The following is a 24388-nucleotide window of genomic DNA, read 5'->3' on the forward strand; positions in this document are numbered from 1 at the left end:
GCCTTTTCTGTCTCAATTTCTCAAGACAATGAGAGGATCAGAACAGAAAAAGGGAACTGAAGAAAGAAAATAACTATTAAAAAAGACAGAAAAGTTACTTGACAGAAAGCAGACTGGAGAATAATCAAACTCACAATATGCTTTTCAGATCAATCACCCTTAATTTGTCTAAATTCCTCCTCTGTTCAGGTTTCCTTGGCCCTTGGTTTCACCTGTTAATTCCTTTCCTGTTCCTGTGCTTTGTCCTTTGATGCTGACTATTATGCTTTCTTCATTCTTCATCCTTGTGGTCCACAGAGACAAAAAAGGGCATCCTTTGCCTTAGACCTCTGGGAGGTTTGGGTTGGAAGAACTGAAAAGAAATATTAAATGAAAGCAGATAAATTGTATCCAGAGGTCAACCAGGTGCTATTTGTAGCAAAGATCGTTTCTGTTTGCTTAGTACCTTTCTGTTATTTCTTTACTGTTCCATTTGTTACTCTTAGAGATTACAGAGATGGGTATTAGAAAAGAAGCTTAGACTTCTGAATGTATATACTACATCATTTCTCTGTAACGAAAATAATATTTTGTTAACATAGGGTTTGTATTCTCTACGCCTATATGAAGATATTAATCAGCTTTTGCCCAGCTAGATACTGCAGTTTTCTGTTCTATTCTGATTTCATTGATAACAGCAAATTTTCCTTTGGACATTTGTACCATCTTTTAGACATTTCTCCTAAAAAAAAGTTCTTTCCTGTCTGTGTAGGCTGATGCATTGGCACAACTAGTGAATCCCCAAGGCAAATAATTTGAATAAAGTCTGCTTGTTCTCTTAAAAATAGCCAAGCTCTGGAAATGTTTCTGTAGCACATTAGCAACTTCTGGCACAAGAAGTAAAAAAGAAAGAGAGTAGCAAAAGCAGTAAAACGAGCAGCTGCACAAAGCAGTAAGATTCACTCACAGAGAGAGTAAGCAATATTTTTCATTTGTGAAAACATTTCATGCTGCTCCCATGCTCCTGGTTGTGTTGTAGCTCAGCATCAAGCTGCTAACAAACCTGGAAAAGGACAACTTTTATAAAAATCACCTCCACACATCAGTACATTTTCTTATCAGAGTTTATTGTTGCACTTCAGATATCATGCCACTATCAGAATAATATCTATGTTTTATTTAAAAAAATTGAGAAAAATGTTTCCAGCAATTTTCATTCAATGTGAATGACAAGAGTATTACATCTATAAACATTGAAATATCTAATTAATTTCTTCCTGAGGAAGTTTCACATCTTTAAGCAATGAAAAAGGATATTCTGTACAAGATAGTCTGCAAATCACTGAAACTAATTCTTTCTGCACAAGTAGAACTGGGAAGATATCAGTATTTCAGGAATGTTTGTTCAAATAGTTAAGTGAATTCATATCAGACTCCGTGTTTACACCCCCTAATGGTCACTTTCTACTCATACTCACACATTGATTTTTAATGGCACAGATATTTGAGGAAATCAAATTTCAGAATCGTATTTATGAAAATAAATGTGAAACTCACATAATCAAACATTTGTTAAAGGAACTGCTTGTGCAGTTATCACCCACGGGAACAAAAACCATAGCTGTGTTACCAACCACAGTAAAACACCTGACTTTGACTAGCAAGTATAAATTTGTTGTGATAAATCACTGTTTTTTAAAAGTTTTAATAATGATAGTTTATTTCTGAAAATCAAACACTGATTGTAGGGAAGTTGTAAACAGAGAGGCAAAGTTTGCCAGGTAAATTCATGTTGTATGACTTGCTTACTCAGCTGTACTCATATGCATCCTGTTATCTGGGGAGTAACACATGTAGCTTGTCTGCATGCTTTGCTCAGACTTCATTCTTCACCAAGTTGACTGCACATTAAAAGTCATTCTGCTTTTTAAAGTTTCCTGTTAAATGTAAGAACATCTTTAAATAGAATAGTTCTGGAGGAAAATAGCATGGCTTCACATTGTCTTTGTATAAACCAGTAATAACCCAGTATGACAAACTCAGAACTGCAAAGACCACTAGCTGTTTGCCTTTACTTCTCTACTGCTCTGGAGCCGGAGCCTAGCCCACCTAGTCTACCAGCAGCTGCCCCTCCAGCACTTCTGGAGATGCTAATGCTTAGCAGCTGCATCTCAGTAGGAGCTCTGACTTAACACACATCCAGGATCATGCCCTTTTTGGATACACAGTTCCAGGGCCAAAAGGTCAAGTTACTTTGTTCACAGTATTGACCCAGGTGAAGTTAGCAGAGGAATCCATTGAAGATTTGCCCAGGAACTCATTAATTTTGTTTCAGCCTTAGGAAGGTCACTAGGACGGTACAACAGCTCCTCCACGAGGGCTTGAGAGCCAACAAGGCACTTCTTGCCACAGGACAACCTTTATGTGTGGCTGCCAAACCAAGCCTAGTCCACCCAAGGCACAGCTGTGCATGTGGGGCTTATTGTCCCAGTTCTGCTGGGGCCTTGGTTTCCCAGAGAAAGACAGAAATGGAGCTCCTGAAAACAAAGACTGAACTATGAGAGTGGCTGAAGCTCATTTCTCCAGCATGTAGGAAGCACTCAATTTGTGAAGATCTCAGGCATTTTATAATGCTCAAAGTTTTTCCAATTTTCTTCTATTATACATTTTCTTCTATTTTAAATGTCTGAGTGATGTTACATCAGGTTATATAAATGGTAAAATCAGTCATGCCAGGATGAAAAATCGAAGTATTTTCTCCAGTTAGTCAATTTACTTGTAACAAATCCATATAAATGCTTACAGAGCACATGAGCTGTCCATAGCATGCAGAGAATTTGCATTTACAGATATTCAGAATTCAGAGTGTTTCTTTTATCAAGTAAGAGTGTTTTAAGACAAGTCAGCTTTTGGGCCAAATCCGTATGACAGTGAATGTCTAAAATGAAATGTAAATTTTCATTCTCTCTAATAAATAATAAAGATGTTCATCTTAAAAATGTCTACTCTAATAGGTCCTCATCATTAATCATGCATATTCCCTTAGCAAAAATGTGCTGTGTAAAGAATATTGTTATATACAGCAAATTGGTCTAGAATTTTGCTTTACAGGCCTATCAAAACCAGCTATTACATACACAAAATCAATAAATAATAAAGTTTACCAGCTAGAGGTACAGTAAGGATCTCAACATCTGTTTTCTATTTAGGGAGTAACAGACTGCTTTTCATTCTATTACCTTGAAAGTTAAATTATGAGATTACATAAATGTAGTAAAACAGCATTGAGACGTAGAAAGTTTTTCCACCATCTGATGCATGTTTTTATCTAGTCATCCCAAAACAAATTATGATAATAGTACAGATCTACTGTAAAAAGCATTGCATTTAGTACTGTAGCTATCTTTTGTATTCACTACCCCTTCATGTCTTTAGAAACATTCAGAGCCAAAGTTCAGTGGAGAAACAGTAAGGCCATACTCAGCTGAAATTTTCAACAATCTTCTTTCTCAACTTTTAAGTACTATTAATTTGAGTTTATCTCACGCTTAAACTGATATATTATGAGATGTGTTACTGAAATGTACCAAAAATGTGAGGCTGGATATTTGTGTTTTTTTCATGATTAGAGCCCAATTTTCTACCATGATTATACCAAGTTTTTTTTTTTGTTTGTTTGTTTTTCCTAAAGCTTATTTCTAAAATTTAATACCAAACTTGATTAAAATGTCTGGAAACAGAACCATTACTTTCATCTGGAAAACAGACAGATTTTTGCAGCTGACATAAACTGAAGGTCACTGCACGATGCTACAGTTTTGATCAGGCTGAGGGTTCTTGGAATACACACAGCATAGATTGAAGGCAAATAAATTAAGGAAAAATAGTGGTGCAAATTAAGGCAATCTAAGTATGGATCTGTTTCTGTTCTTTACCAGTTTTTCATCTGAGTGGCGACATTCCTGATTCACAGCAATGTATGTCCAGCGTGCTGTATCCGGATTTGGCTGCTCATAGAAGCCAGGAGTGAAGGCTGTTATTGCACTGCTTCAGTTTGGTTCACAATTGTTGAAGTGTAATACTGCTCATAAGGATTTTATTGCATCATTCGTGCTTTACATAGCCAATTAAATTTCTGTTCAGATACAGGCTACATTCTGTATTTTGCCGCTGCAGTCAGTGCAAAATTAGGCAGTAATTATGGACAAAGGCCCTTATCGCATTATAAGGATTTGTTGTTACAGGCTATAATCATACGAAATGTATTTTTTTTTCTTTTGCTACACTGCTTCTGCCTGTGGATTCCAGATTTTGCTCCATGTGTTTTGTTGCTGTGCACACCTAAATCGTGTATGATGGCTGTACTTCTCACCCTTATTAGTATATACTTCAGGTATTAGCAAGCTGATTCCAATGGCAGAAGTACACTTGGCATTTTATGCTACATTGAATTTTCTTGTTTTATGCAAGACACAATAATCAAATACAAAGAAAAACTGTCAGCAGTCTAACAATGGACTACAAAACCTACCGGAGACACAATACTTTTAAACTGATATATAAAAATGTAAATATTTACTGTGAAATTGGACAGGTCATGTATCTCTGAAGCTTATACCAGCTGCAATTAACTTCCACATATGTGCACAGTAGTCCACAAGTCCACAGGCCCAGAAATGTTAATGAGAAAGATCTGGCCCACGCAAGGTCTAAGAAACACATGTATTTTCACAATCCACATGCCAGCATATGGAAATAATTTCTATCTTTTACTCTTTTTTGCAGAGGTATATTTTACAAGATCTTCTGGTAGCTACTGGAGACTTTAAGTAGGATTACTGAAGTGTGGAAGAGATTTCAAAAAGCCTTTTTTTCAATGCTATCTTACTTTCTGTAGTTCCTGTCTCAGCCATGATGGCAGAGGTTGTCCCAATTTGTGTAGGAGTTTTGACAGTTCCACATTGTGATCTCTGTAGTAGCTTGACAGAAAAGCCCTGCACTGATGGATATAAAAGCAGATATTTTTATTTAATAAAATGCTGTACTGTAATTGCTGTGAATTCTTAGTTTCAAAGTTTCTCTTACCTGTGTCAAAACTTTACTTTCTCCTATGCAATTTATTTTTTTTTATGATATCTACTGCATACAAGTTTAAGCTCATCAATGAGCAGCTGAACTTTAACAGATAATTTCAAGAAACAAGAGGTGTCCATAACAAACACTGATGTCAAAGCAAAGGATCTGGTCTGCTCTCAGACAGACATGTAAATTAAGAATTGCTCTGCAGCTAGTACAGCTACTTTGAATTTACTGAAGTTTATTTTTCAAACAGGTGCCAAATTTCAAAATTAATTTTTATTTTTTTTTCCTTAAACAAAACAAAACAAAATAACCCCACCACCACCACCAAAAAAAAAAACAAAACCAAAACACCACACCAAAAACCCAAACACAAACAACCACTTAAATTCTTCACATTTGATATAATGAACTAAAAAAAAGGTGCACTCCACAACTACCTTGAAGGCCTCATCTGTAGGGAAAGGTAGTCAAATAATTAATGGCTTTTGTCTTCTTTCTTTTCTTATAATTTTGCCTTTGTGGTGTCTCATTTATGGAGGCTAAATCCCTGTATAATGCCAATGAGTGTAATGGTTTACCTCAGAATCCATCGGAGGGTATTTTCTACCCTTGCTCTTTCCAAGACACTTGGTTTTTCCTTCTTCCAGAAGCTGACACCAGAAACCTTTATGTGAATCGAACCTGAAACAAGTATTTTGTACACTTTCAACGCAGAAATATAATAAAATAAGAGCTTTAGAGCTATTCTTAAGAGCTATTTTTTTGCTCCAGTAAATTGTCATTTCAGGAAAAAATGCATCAAACAAGTGGGGAAATGGAGAAGCTGAGGGGAGTTAACAGGAGCAAGTCATTAAGAACTGGCTGCAGACACAACGCATGAAGTAAATAAAGAGAAGAAAAAGGAGAGAGGCAGGAGCCAACAGTGATCCTGGAAAGACTGCATCTTGCAGTGTAAAGGCTACGAGGTGCTGCAAGGAGGATGCATCTCTGAAGTTTATACTGAAGAAGATGGTACCTGCTAATGATACAATGAGGTGATTATTAAGATTACTGTTGGGGAAGACAGATTTAGTGTGGGCAGATACTGGTATAATAACTGTAACAAGAATACATATGTGCAGTCTATATATGTTAACATGTAGACTTTGGACACAAATTTTAGGCACATTTTAAGGATTACATCATGTCTTCCAAGAACACATTCTTAGTCTATGGAGAGTAGGCATGCAGAAAAAAAGGCAGGGCTTTTGCTTGCAACACAGACATAGGTAACATCTGTGTTCATTGTTTCAGACATATTATAGTTTGGAAGTCCAACAGGAAGCAACGTATTTACCAGAGAGCTACACTGGGCTGAGCAATGGGTTTCATCTTTTCCCCTAGAGAGCTTTTGACAGCAAAGATGGAAAACACTTCTTCCAGCTGGACTTAGGTTGATTTCATCAGTACAGTGTAACCACCATGCACATTTTTTTCTTCTTAGTTATCTCTGCCCAAATTATAAAACACGAATCTTAAGATACTTAGCCTTCAGTTCACTTCCAAATCTTTCACTCCCATTCTGTAAATTTGGTATATTGGTATACCAATATACATAAAATATACACTATTGGCATGCCTTGCAGGCAGGGCAGTACAAACCTAGATGGTACAAAACACTTCTAATTCTTTGGAGAAAGGATACACAAATCCAAGTGTTTTTTTGTTTCACATTGCTATACCGCAATCTCAAAATTATGAGTAAAAATAATTTGTACTATTTGTATCTCTTTTGTAAAAAGACATGTGAGAATGAAGTCATTTAAAGACAAATTAATTACTGGTGTTAGCAAGCTGGTAATAGCTGAGGAGACAAACTGGTATCAGTGCACTCTAATGGAAAAAGTTGCTTTATTTCTGTGAACATTACCTGGGTACAAAGGATGACATAAAGGAAAATGCATGCAATAGACTTAGATGCAGATGGGATTAATTCACAGTATCCAGGCCAAAGGCTTCAGTATTAAAAAAAACCACAAAAACAAACAAACAAAAACAAACAAGCTACCACCACCATCACCAAAAACAAACCAAAAAGCCGAACAAATGAAATATGTTTTCAATAGACTCAGCTTCAGGGATTATTTGTCCCTTTATGTCTTTACAATGCACTTTACTATCTCATGAAAAATGAAAGTCTGTTTTGTTACCTGTGCCATAAAAGAGAATAGAATACAACTAAATGAAACCATTAAACAAATAAATGTCTAAGAAATGAAAACATTCTTTTCTGCGAGCTTCCAATAAGGACAGATAATAGACTCCTATTGAAAAGAGTAATCCTATCAATCTTACTTTAAGGGAAACCAAATCTAAGTGTCAGAACCCAAAGAATTTGTGTATGTGTGTATTTATGACATACAGAGTGGATGTTATATTCTTGACTGATACTGTTGAATCTTGCAGCTAATGTCCAAAACAGAAACTAAGTCTTCTTCCTTTCTCCTTATGCATGTCAGTATACCATGTTCCATTTGCTGATGGAAATAAAATTCCTTTTTATTCATCCAAAATTCACATGCAGTTCTCACTAAGCAATATTTATTTTGTCCATTTGTCAAATGTCTACTCCAGTAACAGACTCCACATTTAGTAACTTCAGTGTATGATTTACAGGAAATCTAACCCTGTATTGTGCTCTTTTCCAGACACCAATGAATACATCCTACTACAATCACACGAGGGGAGAAGTATGAGAGGCTTTATTTTGTAGTGACCTTACTTACAGACTAACTGGTATTTTAGGAACATGTGAACAAGCAATAATGATGACAAAATTAACTCACGTTAGGGCTTCAGAGTAATTATAATGAGGAGAGACTCCCAGAAATTTCTGTACTTCATCCATTACGGTAGATGGATCAGTTCTTAGCTGCTGGCCATCAATAATTAGCAACTACAAAAAAATAAAATAAATGGAAGTTTAGTTTAAAATTCATTATGTCAAGTTTCAAACTGGAACTTCTACCTCTGTCAAAGTCATTCATTATATGGTGAGAAATGCCCTAGATAATTGGTCCAGTTTTATTTGTCATGATCATTAATGAGCAGGATAATGACATGTTAATTAAATCTGAAATGATATTAAATTGGAAGCTGTTGTGGCAAAAGAGAAATAGCAGTGAAGGACCTAGAAATATAAGAAACGTTGCAGGAAACTGAATGAGACTTGTCCAGAAAAGAAAAAAAAAAAGCTATTAGTGTCTAAAGAAATAACCTATTAATTCTCACAGACACAGGAATATACAAATATATGTTACAGTCATGTTGAAAGGCTTGTCACTGGAAATGACCAAAAAGACAAAAAATAGTAGGTAGATGTTAAGTTAAATGCCTTACTTCTGTAACTATACAAGAATACAAAATATTATGAAAAACACTTGAGAATATGAACGAAGGTAAAGAAGACATCATGACAGGCATGTAGATACAGAATGTGCGACACATCTCTAAGAAAGCCAGGTGCTGGTAAGCGATTTCTTCTTTTTGTAACTGCTTGATCATATATGCACTCACACAAGTCTACTTCAGATAGGGCTACCCTTTTACCTGGACATGAATCTTCATAGAAATAAACACTATGTGAGGATTATATCAAATGTAGTATCATGCTTAAATGACCCACCGAAATGGATTAGGCAAGCATTCATTTCCTGTCATGGAAACAGCTCTACATTTTCAATCATGTTTTGGTGATGAAAAGGAGGGGGCAACAAATCTGCAGACGGTTCAATGGTCTCATTCCGTATGCAGTGCTGAAGCTTGCTCTTTATGCAAGGACAGAGGCTATGATTTGCTTCCAGGATTGGATGAAGCTTATAAGGTTTGCAAGACTATAAGGTTTCAGAGCATAATCAAAAGGGAGAAAATGTCTTTTTTTTTGAAAGATCAGTCTTTGGAATTACTCATATGTGGATTTAGAGATGTGGATTAGTGAAGTATCAAGCTGTTCAGAAAGTAGTAGCTCATCCCAGAAGTCTTTCAAATCAGATGCATTATGACTGCTTGAGTCCAAAAATGAACCCGCTGTTTTACTAAGAAGTAAGCTCTGAAAGGCTTCGTAGCACAGCGGTCAAAAAGGATCCCAAGTGAGGAATATATCCATCCGAAAGAAAAAGAGTGAAATTTCTTCTTCAGTATTTAACAAACAAATAGGAATATCTGGGCCATCCCTGCTTCTGCCACCCAAAAAAAAAAGATGTGTAAGAAAAAGTTTTGCCAATGGAAATTGATTCCAATTCCTGACACTTTCAGGGAGCAGATAACAAAATACATTAGGGGAACTTTACCAATCCTTGTTGCAACTTCTACCACTTACCATATGCCTACTGACTTTGTAACAGCTATTAAGACTTCAACTCACACATGTAGAGACTCCACAATTTAGACAGCATTAAAAATTGTGTATAGCTTTGGATACCCCAGGGAAGAGCCCTTTTTGAGAACAAAGGCTCTATAAGGCTGTAATTCTACGCTGATCTGTTTTTAGGTCTAGCTTATGCAACTGTTTCATGCTTCAGCAGTTCTCTGAAATTGCTAACAAGTTTGGATATAACCTACCATACGCTGTTGCTTTTGCAATGCAAGTTAACTCCTAATACTTTAACAGAGAAAATATAAAGCTATCAGGGCTTGTTCTTCACCATCATTGTGGGAGGCAAAATCTGGCAAAACTCTGTCTGATGATGTGAACTGTTCAGTACTCATCGGTTACTTTGGAGAAAACCTAATGAAAATATGTTGTAGAAAATTTCATACAAGTATCATGATATGACAGTACTGTGTATCTCATGAATTCTGCAAGGCTGTCCCAAAAGAGAATATGTGAAGAATAACACCAACTAGAGGCTACAGAGCTTCTTTGGCACACTCTAGGAAAACTGAAGATGTGGACTCCAGCCAAATTGTCTCAGCTAAGCAAGTCCGGGCTAAACAGAAGGTTCAGGCTGCAGCCAACCTCCCTCAGCTAAAGTTATCTTTAAATGTTGGGTGAGGAGTAGTGCCAGACACACTGTTAATGTCAGAAAAATCTATTCCAGAAATAAATCTATGAAGGAGATACTGATCATGTGATATTGTCTGCCTGTTTTTGTATAGCAGATGATGCTCAGGGCTTAGGATGTAAATCTCTTGAGGCCTGATTTTACACAGGGCCAGAAATAGACTAATAACTTGTATGTTGCATACCAGCAGAAGTTTACAGGGGAGATCCAATTTTCAGATTGCTTATGCTCTATCTGTACCAAAATCTCTGGGCCCATAAACAGACACCCTCTGAGACTCAAAGACACACAGAAAAACTGGCCTTAACACAAAGGATATGTCGAGGATTTTCAGGCTTGGCAATAGATACCAAATGTAGGTGATTAGGAGCACCAACAGTTACAGAAAAGTCATTAGGCAAACTATGATTTCATCTAAAAAAATGGTGATGTCTGAGATGGCAAACACACTGATGTACACAAAAGCTTTATTTATATTGTTAACAAAAACAAATCAGAGGCAGCTCTTTGTTCTTGAGACTAAATGGCAGAAGCATGACTTGGATCCACATTGCTAAAACCTCTCACCCACAAAACCAAACTGGCTGTGTCCAGACTCCCTGATGGCAATGGTTCTTGTTATCCTTTGAGCCATGCTTTGGAACTGCTTGGGAAAATGCTTTTTGTTACAGGTCCAAACTGCCAGAAATGTGTTAAAAATCATGCACATGGATAGCAGTGGGCCAGTGTGTGAACTTTTGCAAGGTACAGGTTTATTCATTACTATAATCATAGCCTAAGGAGGGTGACACAGTGGCAGTGCGTGAAAGAACCAAGGACTGGGTGAAGACACTGATGCATTTAAAGACTGAAGTGTTACAGCTTCACTAGATCACATCCATTTTCATCTGTTATTCCTTATTTTAGATGGAAAAAATATTGTGTATACCCCAAAGTCTTCAGGCGCCAAATCTCTTCTGAAGAGAGATTTTCCCCCTTCCCTCCCACATACAGAGGGAAATATTCCAGCTTACATCTCTTGATAGTGGATGAGACTTGTTACCGTTCAGAGAGGACAGAAATATTATTGAGCAGTATCTCATTATTTTCCATCTTTTTTTTTTTCTTTTGTGAAGCTTGATGGAATATCTGATACTAAAAAGACCACAAAGCACTGCATGCCTAGTTCTCTTTTCCTCAACATTACAGACAAAGAATCAGACATACAGTGATGAAAGCATGAGCAAATTAAAAGAAAAAAAGAAAAAAAGAAAAAGCTGTAAGTTAAAGGCAGTTCAGGGTACAAGAGCATTCAATAAGCACCAGTGAAGTTTCTTGAACTTCCAGATCACTCTGATCTGTTTTGCAGAAGTTCCCAGCTGCATGGTGCTAATATCCATAGCAATGTCAGGTCAACTAATCAGAATATAGCTATGAATAATCAATGTCTTAAAGCATGTTAGAGTGTACCTAGGATATCCCCTGAGGATCAGCACTCATTAGGCAAGACTATTACTAAGGTAATCTTTCAGGATATTATATATGTAAGTTTAGGATGTCAAGTTACAGTTTTATTCACCTGATAAGGTGGGAAGTAAGTTAGCCATCTTTCAATATGTGTAGCGTACCATCCAGGTGCTAGGCATCTCTTTTGGAGAGCTCTAAGCTCAGAAGGGGCTCGAGGTCCAGCTGTGATCACCTGATAGAAACTGAATTTTAGAGCTGCAGGATCTTCATGTGATCGTTGATGCTGTAAAACAGGTTACATTGCTGAGTTTTACAGACCACAAAAGTCGTGAAAATAAGAAAAAACTGGTCAGTCTTACTGATCTTGCCATGCATGATTATTCACAATAGAAGTTGCTTTAGGTTACTTTAGGTTAAGAAGACCTCATCTGTATTCATTTGTTGAAAATGCTGGGATAAACACTGCTAATGTTGTTTGTACCAAAAGAAATTAGAAGATAGACTAATGCTAGCAATAACAAAATAGAATGCATAAATGTTTATTTTTTAATAAACCGAGTGGCAGATTTTGTACAAATGAATCTAGCATAACTTACAAAAATACCATGAAGCTCTGTTTCTAGTAGTTTCATATTTTATTTTTTCCAGCTTAAACAAGGCAAACACTCAGAAAGGAAAATTTGAACATTGGTATTTATGAGGACCATTAGATAACTCAGGTCAGAAGAGCTCTCAGTAGGTTTCTAAGTCAAGCCTGCTACTCAAAGCAGGGCCAGACTGGATTTACGGCTTTCATTTCTCCTCATCATAACAATAACACAAAATATGTCATAAAACTTTTTTGTATTTGCATTTTATCCAATTTCATGTGGACCAGAAGAATAAAAATAGCTTAATCTAAGTCAAAACTATTAACTAGGATTAGGACCGGAGAAGTAGAAATCTATTCTGAACATAGCTTACTATCTGTGCTTTGAATATCTTATAGCAAGGTAACTGGTACCTAGCTTTTAATTGTATGCAATTGTTATACTGTTGAAATACTAGGTATGAACGACTGCACTGTGTAAAGGATTTCATCATCTTTTTATATGGATTTTATGGTATTTTATTATTGTTGCTGTTACTAAAATATCTTTTAAAAATATTTTAAAAAGAAGCATTGGTACCGCAATCTGCCCCGATTCTTCAAAATGCATTCACTAGAGAGCCGTGCTTTGTATTAAACTAACCTTCAATCATCCCTTTTAATTTTATGCTATGTTCTCAACTCCGCTAAATATTTACTATTGCTTTGAATAAATGTTGCAAATTACATATGGGGAACCTATTTATTTTCATGGTTTGCAGAATACTCCTTCAGCATTAACATAGTTTCTTCTAATATTATAACAACAACAACACAAAGGAATTCCAATGCTTTAGTGCTATGAAACATTAAGGTAAAGTACTGCAGTAAAAAAGCACTCAGTGCCAATGGTGCATTTAAGATGGAAGTTCTACCTTTAATTGCAGTTCAGCTATTATTTCTGCACCTGTTTTTATTTTAACTAGGTGTGTGCAAAACAACAAGATCATGGACACATACAAACCCTATATTTTGAACATGAACCAGGCCAATGTTTGTATAAACTAATTTATCTATGCGCTGATTACATACATTAATCAAGCGAGCAAGCATTTTGATATGCTAACATTAGCAAGACTTTCAAAAATGTGCTTTCTGGTATTTTAACCTTTAAAAGATTTTTCAGATTTAGTCTGTTTATCAGTTTCAGATACAGTCTATGGTTAATGATACATGGAGCACCAACTGACCAATAAAAGCTTGTATTGTCCAAGCCCTTTATATATATATACAGACTGAAAGAACATAGAGAGTAGATTCAAGGTGGAAACCTGACTTATTTATTTGACTTGTGACTGCCTGTATTCCTCAAAATGCGTACCTGATACCAGGAATATGCCCGGTCAGATGGGTCAATGAGGATGGTGATGATCTTGGCCTTGGGGACGAGGGAAGCAGCTCGTTTAGGAGCTTCCTCAGAATGAAAATAGTTAGCACTTTTCTCAAAGAGGAAGTCAGTGGTGACATTGGAAGGAGTAGGGAAGAAATCCATGTACCTAGGAAAGCAACATTGTTCTCAGAATTACTTGAAAGCCACAGAAAGGCTGACAAATCTGTTAAGTACATTTTATTCTGCAATAATCAATAAAAATAATAGCCTAATTAGTAAATAAAAGCAACGAGAAGTTTACATTGTATTGTTGATCATATTTTACTTGGTACTAGCTTTGTTCTTTTCACTACATATAACTAGACATTGCAGCTATTTTTCGTAGGTGGAAGAAAACATGATATTCAGGTATCTTTTTACGATTAGAGAATTCTAACTCTTTGGTCAGAAGGAACTCTGACCAATCAATGTTAAAAGTAAAAAAAGAGTTTTCCAAATTTGGTCCTTTGCAGACACCAATTATTGTGAAATATTGTAAGAAAAAGATATTCAGTATCAGAACTGCTTTTGCTAAAAAGCAGAAAATAGCTTGTTTATATGGGGTAGATGCACCAATAAAAAACCACCACAGCTTCAGCAGGTGAAACATTTCTAAGCAGTGACAGCATCCTCCTATTATTGTTCTATGAATGGAAACATGGGTTGAATTCCTTTCAGTTTTCTTTGCGAGCTTTCCTCATCCATTACAAAATTTCAATTAATGTCCAATAATCTCATATGTCACATACAGACTTCTTTATTCCTAGCCCTCAGACTACTTCTGATTATCGTTATGGAGAAAGAAGAAACGGGAAACGTTGGTCTTCTTGATTTTTCAGTTAAACCTTTTATCAATAAAATAAAGGGCATTTAAAACAATCTCTTCTGACGGTCATGCTTAAGTACTGAAATTTCTTCCAGTGCTCAGACCTTGTTCTATTCATAGGACTGAACTACTTTCAATATAAATGACATGCTCTTGTTGTCTTTGAAATTGTAACCATTGCAGGCACAGCCAGAAGACTTGAGAGGTTGGAACTGACTGATGCACATGCAGTTTTCCTTAGGGGACACACATCATTAGCATACAGGCACTGATTACAAGGTATTTAGAGAAAAGGAAGGAAGCTACAGTGGTTTAAAGAAACTGAACTTTGTGACATCTGGTTCTGAGAAGCTAATTCTTACAGAAAATTTATTAAACTCTAACGTTAAAGCTGCGAAGGTTTTAGAGAACTGCTGTTTGTGACTACTCTTGCTTTGAATGAATCCTAGCCAATTCATGGACTAATGAGGAGAGACCATATACTTAATTAACACTTGGTAAGCTTATTACATGACAGCATTAAAATACTCTATTAGACTGAAGGTCTGAGAGATCTGTCTGGCAGACAGCATACAAACCTAAGAGTTAAACAACTGCATCAAAAGGTAGCTTGGAATGTCGAAGACTTACCTGTGAGAACCTGCCAGAGGTGACTGGGGCAGGCAGCACAGATAGACAATAGCCAAATGGATGCTCTGGAGTGAGACCTGACAAAATGATGTACCTGGTCTATAAAGTTTACCACTGGGAGCCTTACGCACCAGTGCTGTGTTAAGATGAAGGTAATCTGGCACATGTCTAGCAGACAAACTGTATCTGCATGTTAGGGAAGTGGTTAAGGCAGGAGGAATGAGAGAAGCAGCAAAGCGATCTTCCTGCCACATGAAAATGATGATTTTGTAGAACTGGCTCACTGAACTTAATCTGTCACCATCAGCATAGATCCACTATGCCTTGTTTGCATGTCATCTTCCCTGACTTCAGAAAGCTTAACAGCAAAGATTCAGCTCTTTAATTTCCAGTCATTCAGCCAGAGTCTCTCAGTTGGTATTAACTGGATGACTCACCACACTTTGTGTAAGAAACTGCTGAAACAATTATAACTCTGTAAAAACTAAGTGACTTAAAAAGAAATTGGATCTGACATATCTACACTATGACCATACAACCATGTTCACCCTGCTAATTTTATGGATGAATACGAAGTCAAAGGCAATAAAACTATTTTCCCTCAGACTGGGGAAAAAAAGAAACAAGACAAAACATCAATAATCTTCTAATGGTGCTCCTCAGCCACTACTGGATGTTACTGTCTTTCATCTTGTAGTGTTTTATAATGAAGCACTTTCTGAAGGCAAGAGAAATCAAGAATGACCTTCTGGGTGTAGATACATCTGGTGATTCCCTGGTAGCCACAGTGAACATGGCAGCAGTGAAACATAGTCCTTTTTAGCACTACTTACCTACCCTACTGAGCCATTAACATTCTGCTAATTACTACATCTTTGAAAAACATTTTGAGAGTCTCTCCTTCTTCCCGCTTTACCTGATTGCTATTCCTAAATTGTAGGTAAAGGAAAAATTGCATCTCTGATCTATTTCCTTTTTTTTTTTTTTGTAAGAAGTGAGATTTCTAATAGGAACATATTTTTTTGCGTCCATATATATTCAACTAACAACAGTTACTGTCCCAACTTCAGAGGCATATGTAGTAAGGAATAAGTTACCTGTCATAGAAATATATTACAATTTACCTTTAAAGACTTGGAGAATTAAGAAATTAATGTTTTTACTCTTTCTGCATATATTAATACTTGGATATTTACAAGAAAGCCTCACAAAAATTATTGCACTTATGATATGCACTATGACTGTTATTCACTTGAATTTACTTATTTTAGAAGGATACTGAAGGTTATTTTTTTTATCTATGTATAAACAGTTAACATTACCAACAGCAATGCCATTTTTTTATTGTTCACAATATATAAACTTTTATATTTATACTAATAACCCATCTTACCAATCAATCCCCCTGTGGTAGTTATTTCTATTAAAGAACTGTACCTCCTCAAAGGTTTTTGGGCTGGGGGAGTTACTAATGATGGAAGGATGCATGATCAGGAACAAATACAAGGCTGTGGTACCTGCAGATGGGATAAAAATCCAAGATTAAAATACACATGCACAAACATATTTTATGGGTCATACCCTCAGGTGGACTAAACTGACTTTATTCCTTTTCACATCAGTGAAGGGATGTTGATTTACGTCACCTATGAAGCTGTATCTTCTATGCTTTTAAATCAAAGGGATTTAAAGAACTCTAAATAGGTAACAGAGAAACTAGAGTGCCCATGCCATTTTTCATGCTTTTAAAAACTGCTTTAAAAATTATTTTTCATGAGATTGTTACAAAAATAATTTAAAAGGTGAAGACGAAAGGAAACAGATAAACAATTTTATAATTACAGAGAAGAAAATTAACCATGAAGTTATTTCATGAACTATTGTAACCTTGCAATTCAAACTGTCCATTAGGAACTTCTTCACATAAAGTAAATTCCAAGAAATAACAAGTTTCTGTAAAAAAGACACTTGCAGCACAGACAGAAACTTGCAGTTAAGAATCTACATGATTGGAAAAATGTCTGTCTTTCTCTCCCTCACCTTTGACAAGATCTTGTCAATCTTATTGACTTAGCACTATTACTCATTTTGAAATAAAGCTCACAAAAATCTGATGCGCACCAGAACACTGCAAATGTTTACGTAAAAATGTATATGGTCTTTTGTTGTAACTTATATTATTAAACTGTATTTGGATGCCTGAAAATAAAAATACTATTAGATGACCAAGATCTATACAGAGCACCCTGAGAAAAACCTGATTAATTGGTCTAGTTACTTCAACTTACACATAGCCTACCTATCTTGATGAAATAATAAACTCTCACCAGTTTTCTGTGGTCCTACAACCAAGAATTTTGGTAATCGATCACAAGTTTTTTCTTTAGACCAGATATCTCTGTGCCGTTTGTCATCACAGGGATTCTAAAATGGAGAACAACAACTACTAAGAATTTTATTGATAATCATACCTGACATGGTTCTTAAATTCTGTTTACGTAAATTAACAATTTGTAATCAATATGCAAATATTCTTACCATAAACTACTATTTTCCCTTATGATAGAAAACCATGTTATGTATGAAAGAACTATTTCAATAATTTATTTTTGTGGGAATAGACAATTTCAGACGAGTATGCAGCAGAAACACAGCTTTCATTTTAACTCATTCCTATATATAGATGACCAAGCTACTCAACAGACCCTGGGACAAGATCATTTCTCGAACGAATGTCAGTAAATTTAACAGAATTATGCCAAAGACAGATCTGATTCAACATATGGTAGATTTGGGAATAATTCAAAATCAATCAATTACATAGAGATTAAGAAGACTTAAAATTGCTAATGAAATCTCTAATTACTTTTTCTTTTACATTATTTTAACGGGTATCACTTTATATATACCGCAGTTTTAAAACTAAAATGGTGAATTAATTATAGTAGAAGGATTTCCATTCACATATACATCTTCTGATCCCCCAGTACAAATCAGTACAGACTACTGAGTTCACAGTGAGTCCTGATGTAACAGGTTTTTTTCACGTGTTGCTTTACATCTGAATCAGTTTAAATTTGTTTTACAAATGCTACTTGCATACAAATTTTGACACTGCTCTTTGGCAGTACTTTGCTGAGATGAAGGGAATTACCAATCTTCTAACTGCATTTACGTTTATGTGAGTTATAGACAAAAAACACCACTTTCAGTAGATGTTAGTCATTGTTACTCAAAAATGTCTGCATTATATTATACTAATTACTCAAGTCCTTTGGCTACAGGCTAATTTCCATTTTTCAAATTCATGTTCTCTTAACATTATGCAAAGTTCTCAACATATCTTCCGCTAGTTCAATGCTTTATTCAGGAACAGCACGAATTTCAAGCTGTAAATTTAAGGCCAAATTTGCAATCTCATATTCAGATTCTTACTAAATTGGCAATTCAATATCTGATGCTTGAAAACATTTGAACAAACAAGCTTAAATTCATTCTAAGGTTTTGATTTAGTAAAGCTTGCTCTCTAGAATATTTTGAGTCACCTCACAAATACGATTATTCAGGATATACAATATCCAGGCAAGGTTACAGGTATCTATAATACCGAGGCATTCCACTGAACTGTCACCGAGTGGCTGCAAACAGAGCATCACAACAGTCACTGGTTCCTGCAGCGGTTTCTCTTTAGGGACTGTGTTCTTATCACTGGGTCACTGGCTGAAGAAGTGTCAGCTGCAAGGTAGTGCAGGCTTCAGCCATAGCTTATCTTCAGACTCCTGACATATTCAATTTGCTCACTTAGGAGAGTGGCTTAATCAAACAGCAGAGTTGACAATATCAATGTACTACTACGTGCTGGTCAAGTTCTTGCCTGGACACTTACCCTTTTGTGAGTAACTTTCTACTCTAATCTACTTCTGCTTGGTGAGTCGATTTTAGTATTAAGGTACCAATGGTCTTAGTGCTGTTTGCTCTTTTTGGATTCCCTCTTCTCTTCACACACTTGTTTCACAATAAAGTTTGCCTTTAATGGCCAATTGTTAAAACATGCATATACACCTCTCTTTCAAATGCTTCAGTCTTGTTAGCTTAAAAAGGAGAAGACGAGAACTAACACCAAATGCCTTTCCTTCATTTCCCACAAGTCTAAAAATAAGTAAAGACATAAATAAAACAAATTAATTTTTACTATACATGTTAGTACGTATTAATTTTGCAGTCTGTGGAGATTAAAGTAATAGCAAGCCAAGCATTTGCTTGAATTGAAACTCACTAGCAAATCTGAAAATATTACTTTACAAGAAACTGAAACAAAGAACTTCCCAAAAAACACCATCAAGACCATTTTTTTTTCCTGATCTCCTTATCAGCAAGCCTGCCTACCTGCCAGAGAGGGTCCTTTTGCTCGGGGAATAGTTCGAAATACTTGTGAGCCAGCTGCACCGGAGGAAGAGTTTGCAGTTTCAGATTTGTCCACGTATGAACAAAGTTGGCCAGATTCACAAAGGTGTACAACCCCAGGCGATCGTTGCCGTAATTAGACAAATGTGTCATGAAGATGCTAATCTTTAAAAAAAAAACAAAAAAAAAACACAAAATAAAGTATACATTGACTCTTTGTGTCACTAGATGGCAGTGTAACCACAGATAATATAAATCCGATTTGCATTTTGCTCTGATTTAGACCTGCAGGACTTTGACCACATCCGTGCAGATTTTACTCTCCTTCCTCTTCATTGAATTACATCCTCCTTCTCAAGTCAACTCAGTGGAATCACTGAAGAAAACTGTGGAATAGGTACCAGGAGCTCTGTGTGAACTAGGATATGCCATCCAACCCTGGGGTTGTATAATATTTACATAATCTTTACATAAATTCACTTAATGGAGAATACAGCAAAAGCAGTACCTGCAGTTTCACTTCAAGTGAAATACATATGCAACAGGGAACAGAAATTAATATTAGAAATGTAAGTCTGTTTTAGCAGAAGAGCAAAGAAGTCAGAGACCAAAAGGAGAGCTGACCTCTATTACAGCGATTTAAATCTTGCTGGTCCAGCTGTAAATTTCATAGGATATGTAACTCATTGCTTCCACAGAGCTATTCCTCAAGAACTGGGCAGGTAGTTAAATCACGTGCAGAAACAAAAAGTCTGAAGCATGACTTTTAAACAATAGTTCATAAAATATTCCACACGCACGCACACACAAAGAGCTCCCTATCCTGTCAATTGCAAGGCTGCATGCATTTTGCTCTTATCTCACTGTGAAATTGCGACGCAAATAAATCCTCCCTGCTACATCGCTAGGTCCAAACGCACTCCCTCACTCCACCTGGAAGCAGTGCTTGCCATCACGGTTTCCTTCCAGGAGAGAAACACGACTTGGATGCACATCAACCGTTGAGCTGAGCAGAGCAGCAGTACCCAGCCTGTCAGGATGCTCTCTCAGGGGCTGGGGAAGGACTGAAGACTGAAACCTCTGATTTGGAAAATGATCTGTTTTCAGAGTCATTTTTACTGATGAAACAGTCTGTTCTTACATTGACATCTGACATCTGTGAACTCCTGCTTCTCTAGCAGGGATTTTTTATATATATACATATATTTAATAGGAGAGCTCTCCCATGACAAATTCTCCAGACTCGTTGCTATTAAAACATTAGAAACAGGGCTCTTCTTATAAATAAATCTGCCAATGCCATTAATGGGTAATTTCTATTTCAAGTGAAACTTGAAGTAAACCACTTGAAAAAGACCTATCGTGACCAGAACTCTGAAGTCAGCTCAGGAACTGAAATTAATTTTGTAAAGGAATTCCAGCCTTCAATTTAACAAGGAAAAAGAAAGATGAAAAATGTGGATCCACAGCTTAATCCTTTTGTTTTAGAGTATTTAAAACACTGGCTTCTTATGATAGTAAACTTTCAAAGCTTTTGAATTTCTTTTCTTGAACACCTCACTATAACACTATGCATTACTTGCAGTGAATGAACACATTACGTTACAGGAAATATGTTTCATTAATAGCGTCATTTGGTGACACCTCTTTGGCCTACGAAGTAAACAGAGGGCTTCATTTTGTCAGACTCAGGTAAAATAAGGAGATACACATCGATTAATCATTAGGGTACAATCTTTCATCTCAGATAAGAGCAAGATTTCTTTTTAAATACTCCCCTTAGGCAACCAACAGCAAGCATTTTGCTAAATCTATAACCTTTCCAAGTTTCCTTTTTTCACTTCTGTTCTTCAGGCACGAACACCCCAGCCACAGGACTGTGTCATTCTCAACAAAGATACAATCAGAGTGTTTCCATAAAAAAGGTTAACTTGCTTTCTTGACAACCCCTTTCTTTCCCACACATGGGCTGACCTCTGACATTTCTAATGTCAGTTCACCTTCTGGCAACTCCTTACCTGCCAACTTCAGCACTGCACTGGAAGAAAAAAAGAAGAGAATTTGAAGAGATTGCTAGCTCAGGGAAAATATATAGTATTTTTTCCCTGAGGGGAATATCATTGTAATTTGAAGAATGTGAGAGTGGAGGCTAAAAAATTGCTTGGCTACATCATCATAAATCATTTCCAGCATATGGAACTGTGTCAATGAAGGGCAGAAATATCAGAGATCTTAGTTCCATTTTACAGTCTTTTTTTTACATCAGATACTTTATGGATAATTATTTACAACAGCAACAAAAGGATGAACAAATGCTCTTTCAGAGCACTTTTAACTATACCTTGTAAAGAAATCTATATTTACTGTTACCAAATGTATGACCTAATCTATAACTTTGCATGGCAGAAAAAGTCTGCGTTACTTATATAGCATCAAAAATGTTGCAGATCAGCTAAGATTACCTTCCAATAAAGTTTGAGCAGAAGTTTTTCCCCTCCTGTTGCTACTGTGCAAGCAAATTCCTAGGACAATCACTGCCACTACCACTGGGCCGAATTAGCAAACAACAATCCTGTGTTTCATAAAACAAGAAAATATTGCTGATCCAGGGCCTAATTCACCCAGTCTGACCTGAGAACTGCTGACTTTTGCTCTCGTTATTGGCTAATCTACCAGCCTGTAAAACCAACAGGAGCACGATGCTGTAATGGCCGTATTTACATTTTCCCGAGAACCCTGGAACAGTTGGCACACGGGGGACTCCCACGGGAGGTGCGTCACAGCCTACGATGCCAACTTGCCAGGCACTCGCTGCTGCTCCAGGGGCATTCCTGAGGGCCTGGTGACAACAGTTACACAGCCATGGCATCAGGGAGATGCCTAAGCTCACCCTCCCATTTCCCTGGCTACAGCAGAAAATGCCAGCCAAGCACCATCTGGATGGTTTTCAGCTTGGTGTGAGCCCAACTGCAGGGATGGTGAGTTGCTAGCTACCTCCCTGCTTTCCCACCAACCTGTGCAGAAGAGTATTTAGCAATTTGTAGGGCAGAACAGATGATGGGAACCGATGCAATTGTTTTTCCATTCACAGGTGTGCAATTTCATACCTAGGCAAAACATAGTCATTATTTTTTTGCCTTCTGTTTGAGCCATGACGCGTTGTTTCGTTCCATCATACCAGACTCCAAGTTTTATTCAAGCAAGTCCTAACTAATGAGGATGATTACTTTTCCATCCCAGCTAATAACTACCATACTATGCTATTAAAGATTTATTCTCTTAAAACTACAGATCAGGAGATATAAAAAGAATCCTTTGTGGGCATCTCAGAAGGCTATATATAGTAAAAAAATATTTGTTCAATAATCTTGCACCTTTGGGCAATGCCATGTAATATAAATAGAGCTTCATATATTTCTTTACTCCTTCTTCAAAAGGGAAGCAGCTGTGAATGGATTTCTATTTATTCTAACAAGCATTCTAGCCTCTCTTTCAGCTAAAAAGAGCCTATTTGATTTTATTATTTTTAGCCCTCTTTTAAAACCATTTCTTCCAGGGCATCTCAGCATTTTCTTTATCCAAGTGCAAGAAGGATCACCCTTTTTAGCTCTTCCTCATAAACAAACTATCATCTTAGTTGCACTTCAGTACACACTCTCCACGGGATTTAATGTCTTTCATGAGGGGACTGAAATGGAATGCAGACAATATTTAAAATGATAGCTTGGGACTAAACCTGACCTCTGGGCAGCAGCTCCTTTCTCACTCCCACCTGTCTTTCCTTCCATCTTCAGCTCGGAGTAGCAGAGGTGCTTCCCTGTACTCTGCCTTCCCACAGAGCCTTGCAGGCAGCTGTAGCCTCAGCTCCTTTCAGCTGCTTCTCGGCACTTCTGTATTCCTTCTTCTCCAGAACAAAAAGGCATTTTTGTTTTGCTCTCCTTCCCATTACTAACCTTGATGATATTTGGGATTCTGACTACTACCGCAGAGATGCAGGGAAATGAGGACAAGCATTCAGGAGAAACAGCTTTTATCTTTTTAAATACTCATTTTGTACTGCATATTTTCTTACTACAACAACATTTCCCAATTAGAGGCAACAGCTTATAGGTCAACAAATTGCAGTGAAGACTGAGATTGAGTTGCTGTTATTAAATCACATGTATCAGGGAAAGATGAACTGGCATGATCTCATTTAAGTGTCAAGAACTGAGAAAATAACACAAGCTTGACAAACAATTTACACAAAATGAAGAAAAAGAAAAAACAAACCACCTGCAACAAGTTACCCAGCTTCTAGAGATGGCTGTTATTGCAGCAGGGTGGATATTCTAACAAATATCAATCATCACAAAATCAGTATTATTAGGACGCAACATCTGTTAAAAATCACACAGCAAGGACATTACTAACTAAGCTCCTACAGTTTTGACAACAGCGGTTTTCCTGACAAAAACAGAGGAGCCCACCTCCCAAGGGAATTACGTTATCCCTTCATCCCCAAATGTGAGAAGCTGCTCCTACGGCTGCAGGTTTGTGGCATGTTTGTGTCCCAGGCTTTCTCACGTGGAAGCAAGGGGACTCTACTTCTGAACAGATGGGGATAAGACGACCCATTCAAAGACAGTGGGAAAGACTTTTGTAAGTTCCTGTAAAGGTCGGGAAGGGTGAATTATGAAGCCCCTCTACATGGGATATAAGTGATTTATGGTGAGCAAGACTAGCTGCTCCTATGGAAAGCAGCGGCATGTCCAGCATGCTCTGTGTTGGGCAACCTGAGAATATTCCCATTCCTTTCCATTTCTCCAGATAAGCAAAATTTACTTTGCCTCATATTCAAACTCCATTTTATACAACTCTTTTGAAGATGAATAGGTTTCACTTACACCTCACTACTATTTTTCATACTCCTTATCTGTTTATACTTTCTTAATGGTGTACCTCAACACAAGGACTTATTACTTTGGTTTCAGTAGCAGTAA

The 24388-nt window shown here is 36.8% G+C and overlaps 1 protein-coding gene across 18 annotated transcripts in view; it reads right to left on the minus strand.

Moving 5' to 3' along the window:
- The window catches only part of LOC310898756 (bifunctional heparan sulfate N-deacetylase/N-sulfotransferase 3), a 382477-nt gene that overhangs the window by 49532 nt on the left and 308557 nt on the right, over window positions 1–24388 (minus strand). For 10 of the 18 annotated variants that reach the window (XR_014583603.1, XR_014583604.1, XR_014583605.1 and 7 more), the window contains 10 exons: window positions 19389–19571; window positions 17330–17426; window positions 16396–16519; window positions 13499–13673; window positions 11662–11832; window positions 7887–7996; window positions 5640–5742; window positions 4868–4978; window positions 1789–1916; window positions 213–1042 (listed from right to left, as the gene is read on the minus strand). Coding sequence is in view for 2 of the 18 variants with exons in the window: in XM_083834191.1 (XP_083690317.1) it covers window positions 1869–1916; window positions 4868–4978; window positions 5640–5742; window positions 7887–7996; window positions 11662–11832; window positions 13499–13673; window positions 16396–16519; window positions 17330–17426; window positions 19389–19571 (1122 nt within the window). In the remaining 16 variants the exon portion in view is untranslated. Of the gene's footprint in view, window positions 1–212; window positions 1043–1085; window positions 4979–5639; window positions 5743–7886; window positions 7997–11661; window positions 11833–13498; window positions 13674–16395; window positions 16520–17329; window positions 17427–19388; window positions 19572–24388 lie in introns of those variants that run through there. The other 8 variants (XR_014583610.1, XR_014583609.1, XR_014583611.1 and 5 more) reach the window with 8 other exon arrangements.

Source organism: Anser anser (assembly GCF_964211835.1).
Source record: "Anser anser genome assembly, chromosome: 4".
In the NCBI taxonomy this organism is placed as follows: domain Eukaryota; kingdom Metazoa; phylum Chordata; class Aves; order Anseriformes; family Anatidae; genus Anser; species Anser anser.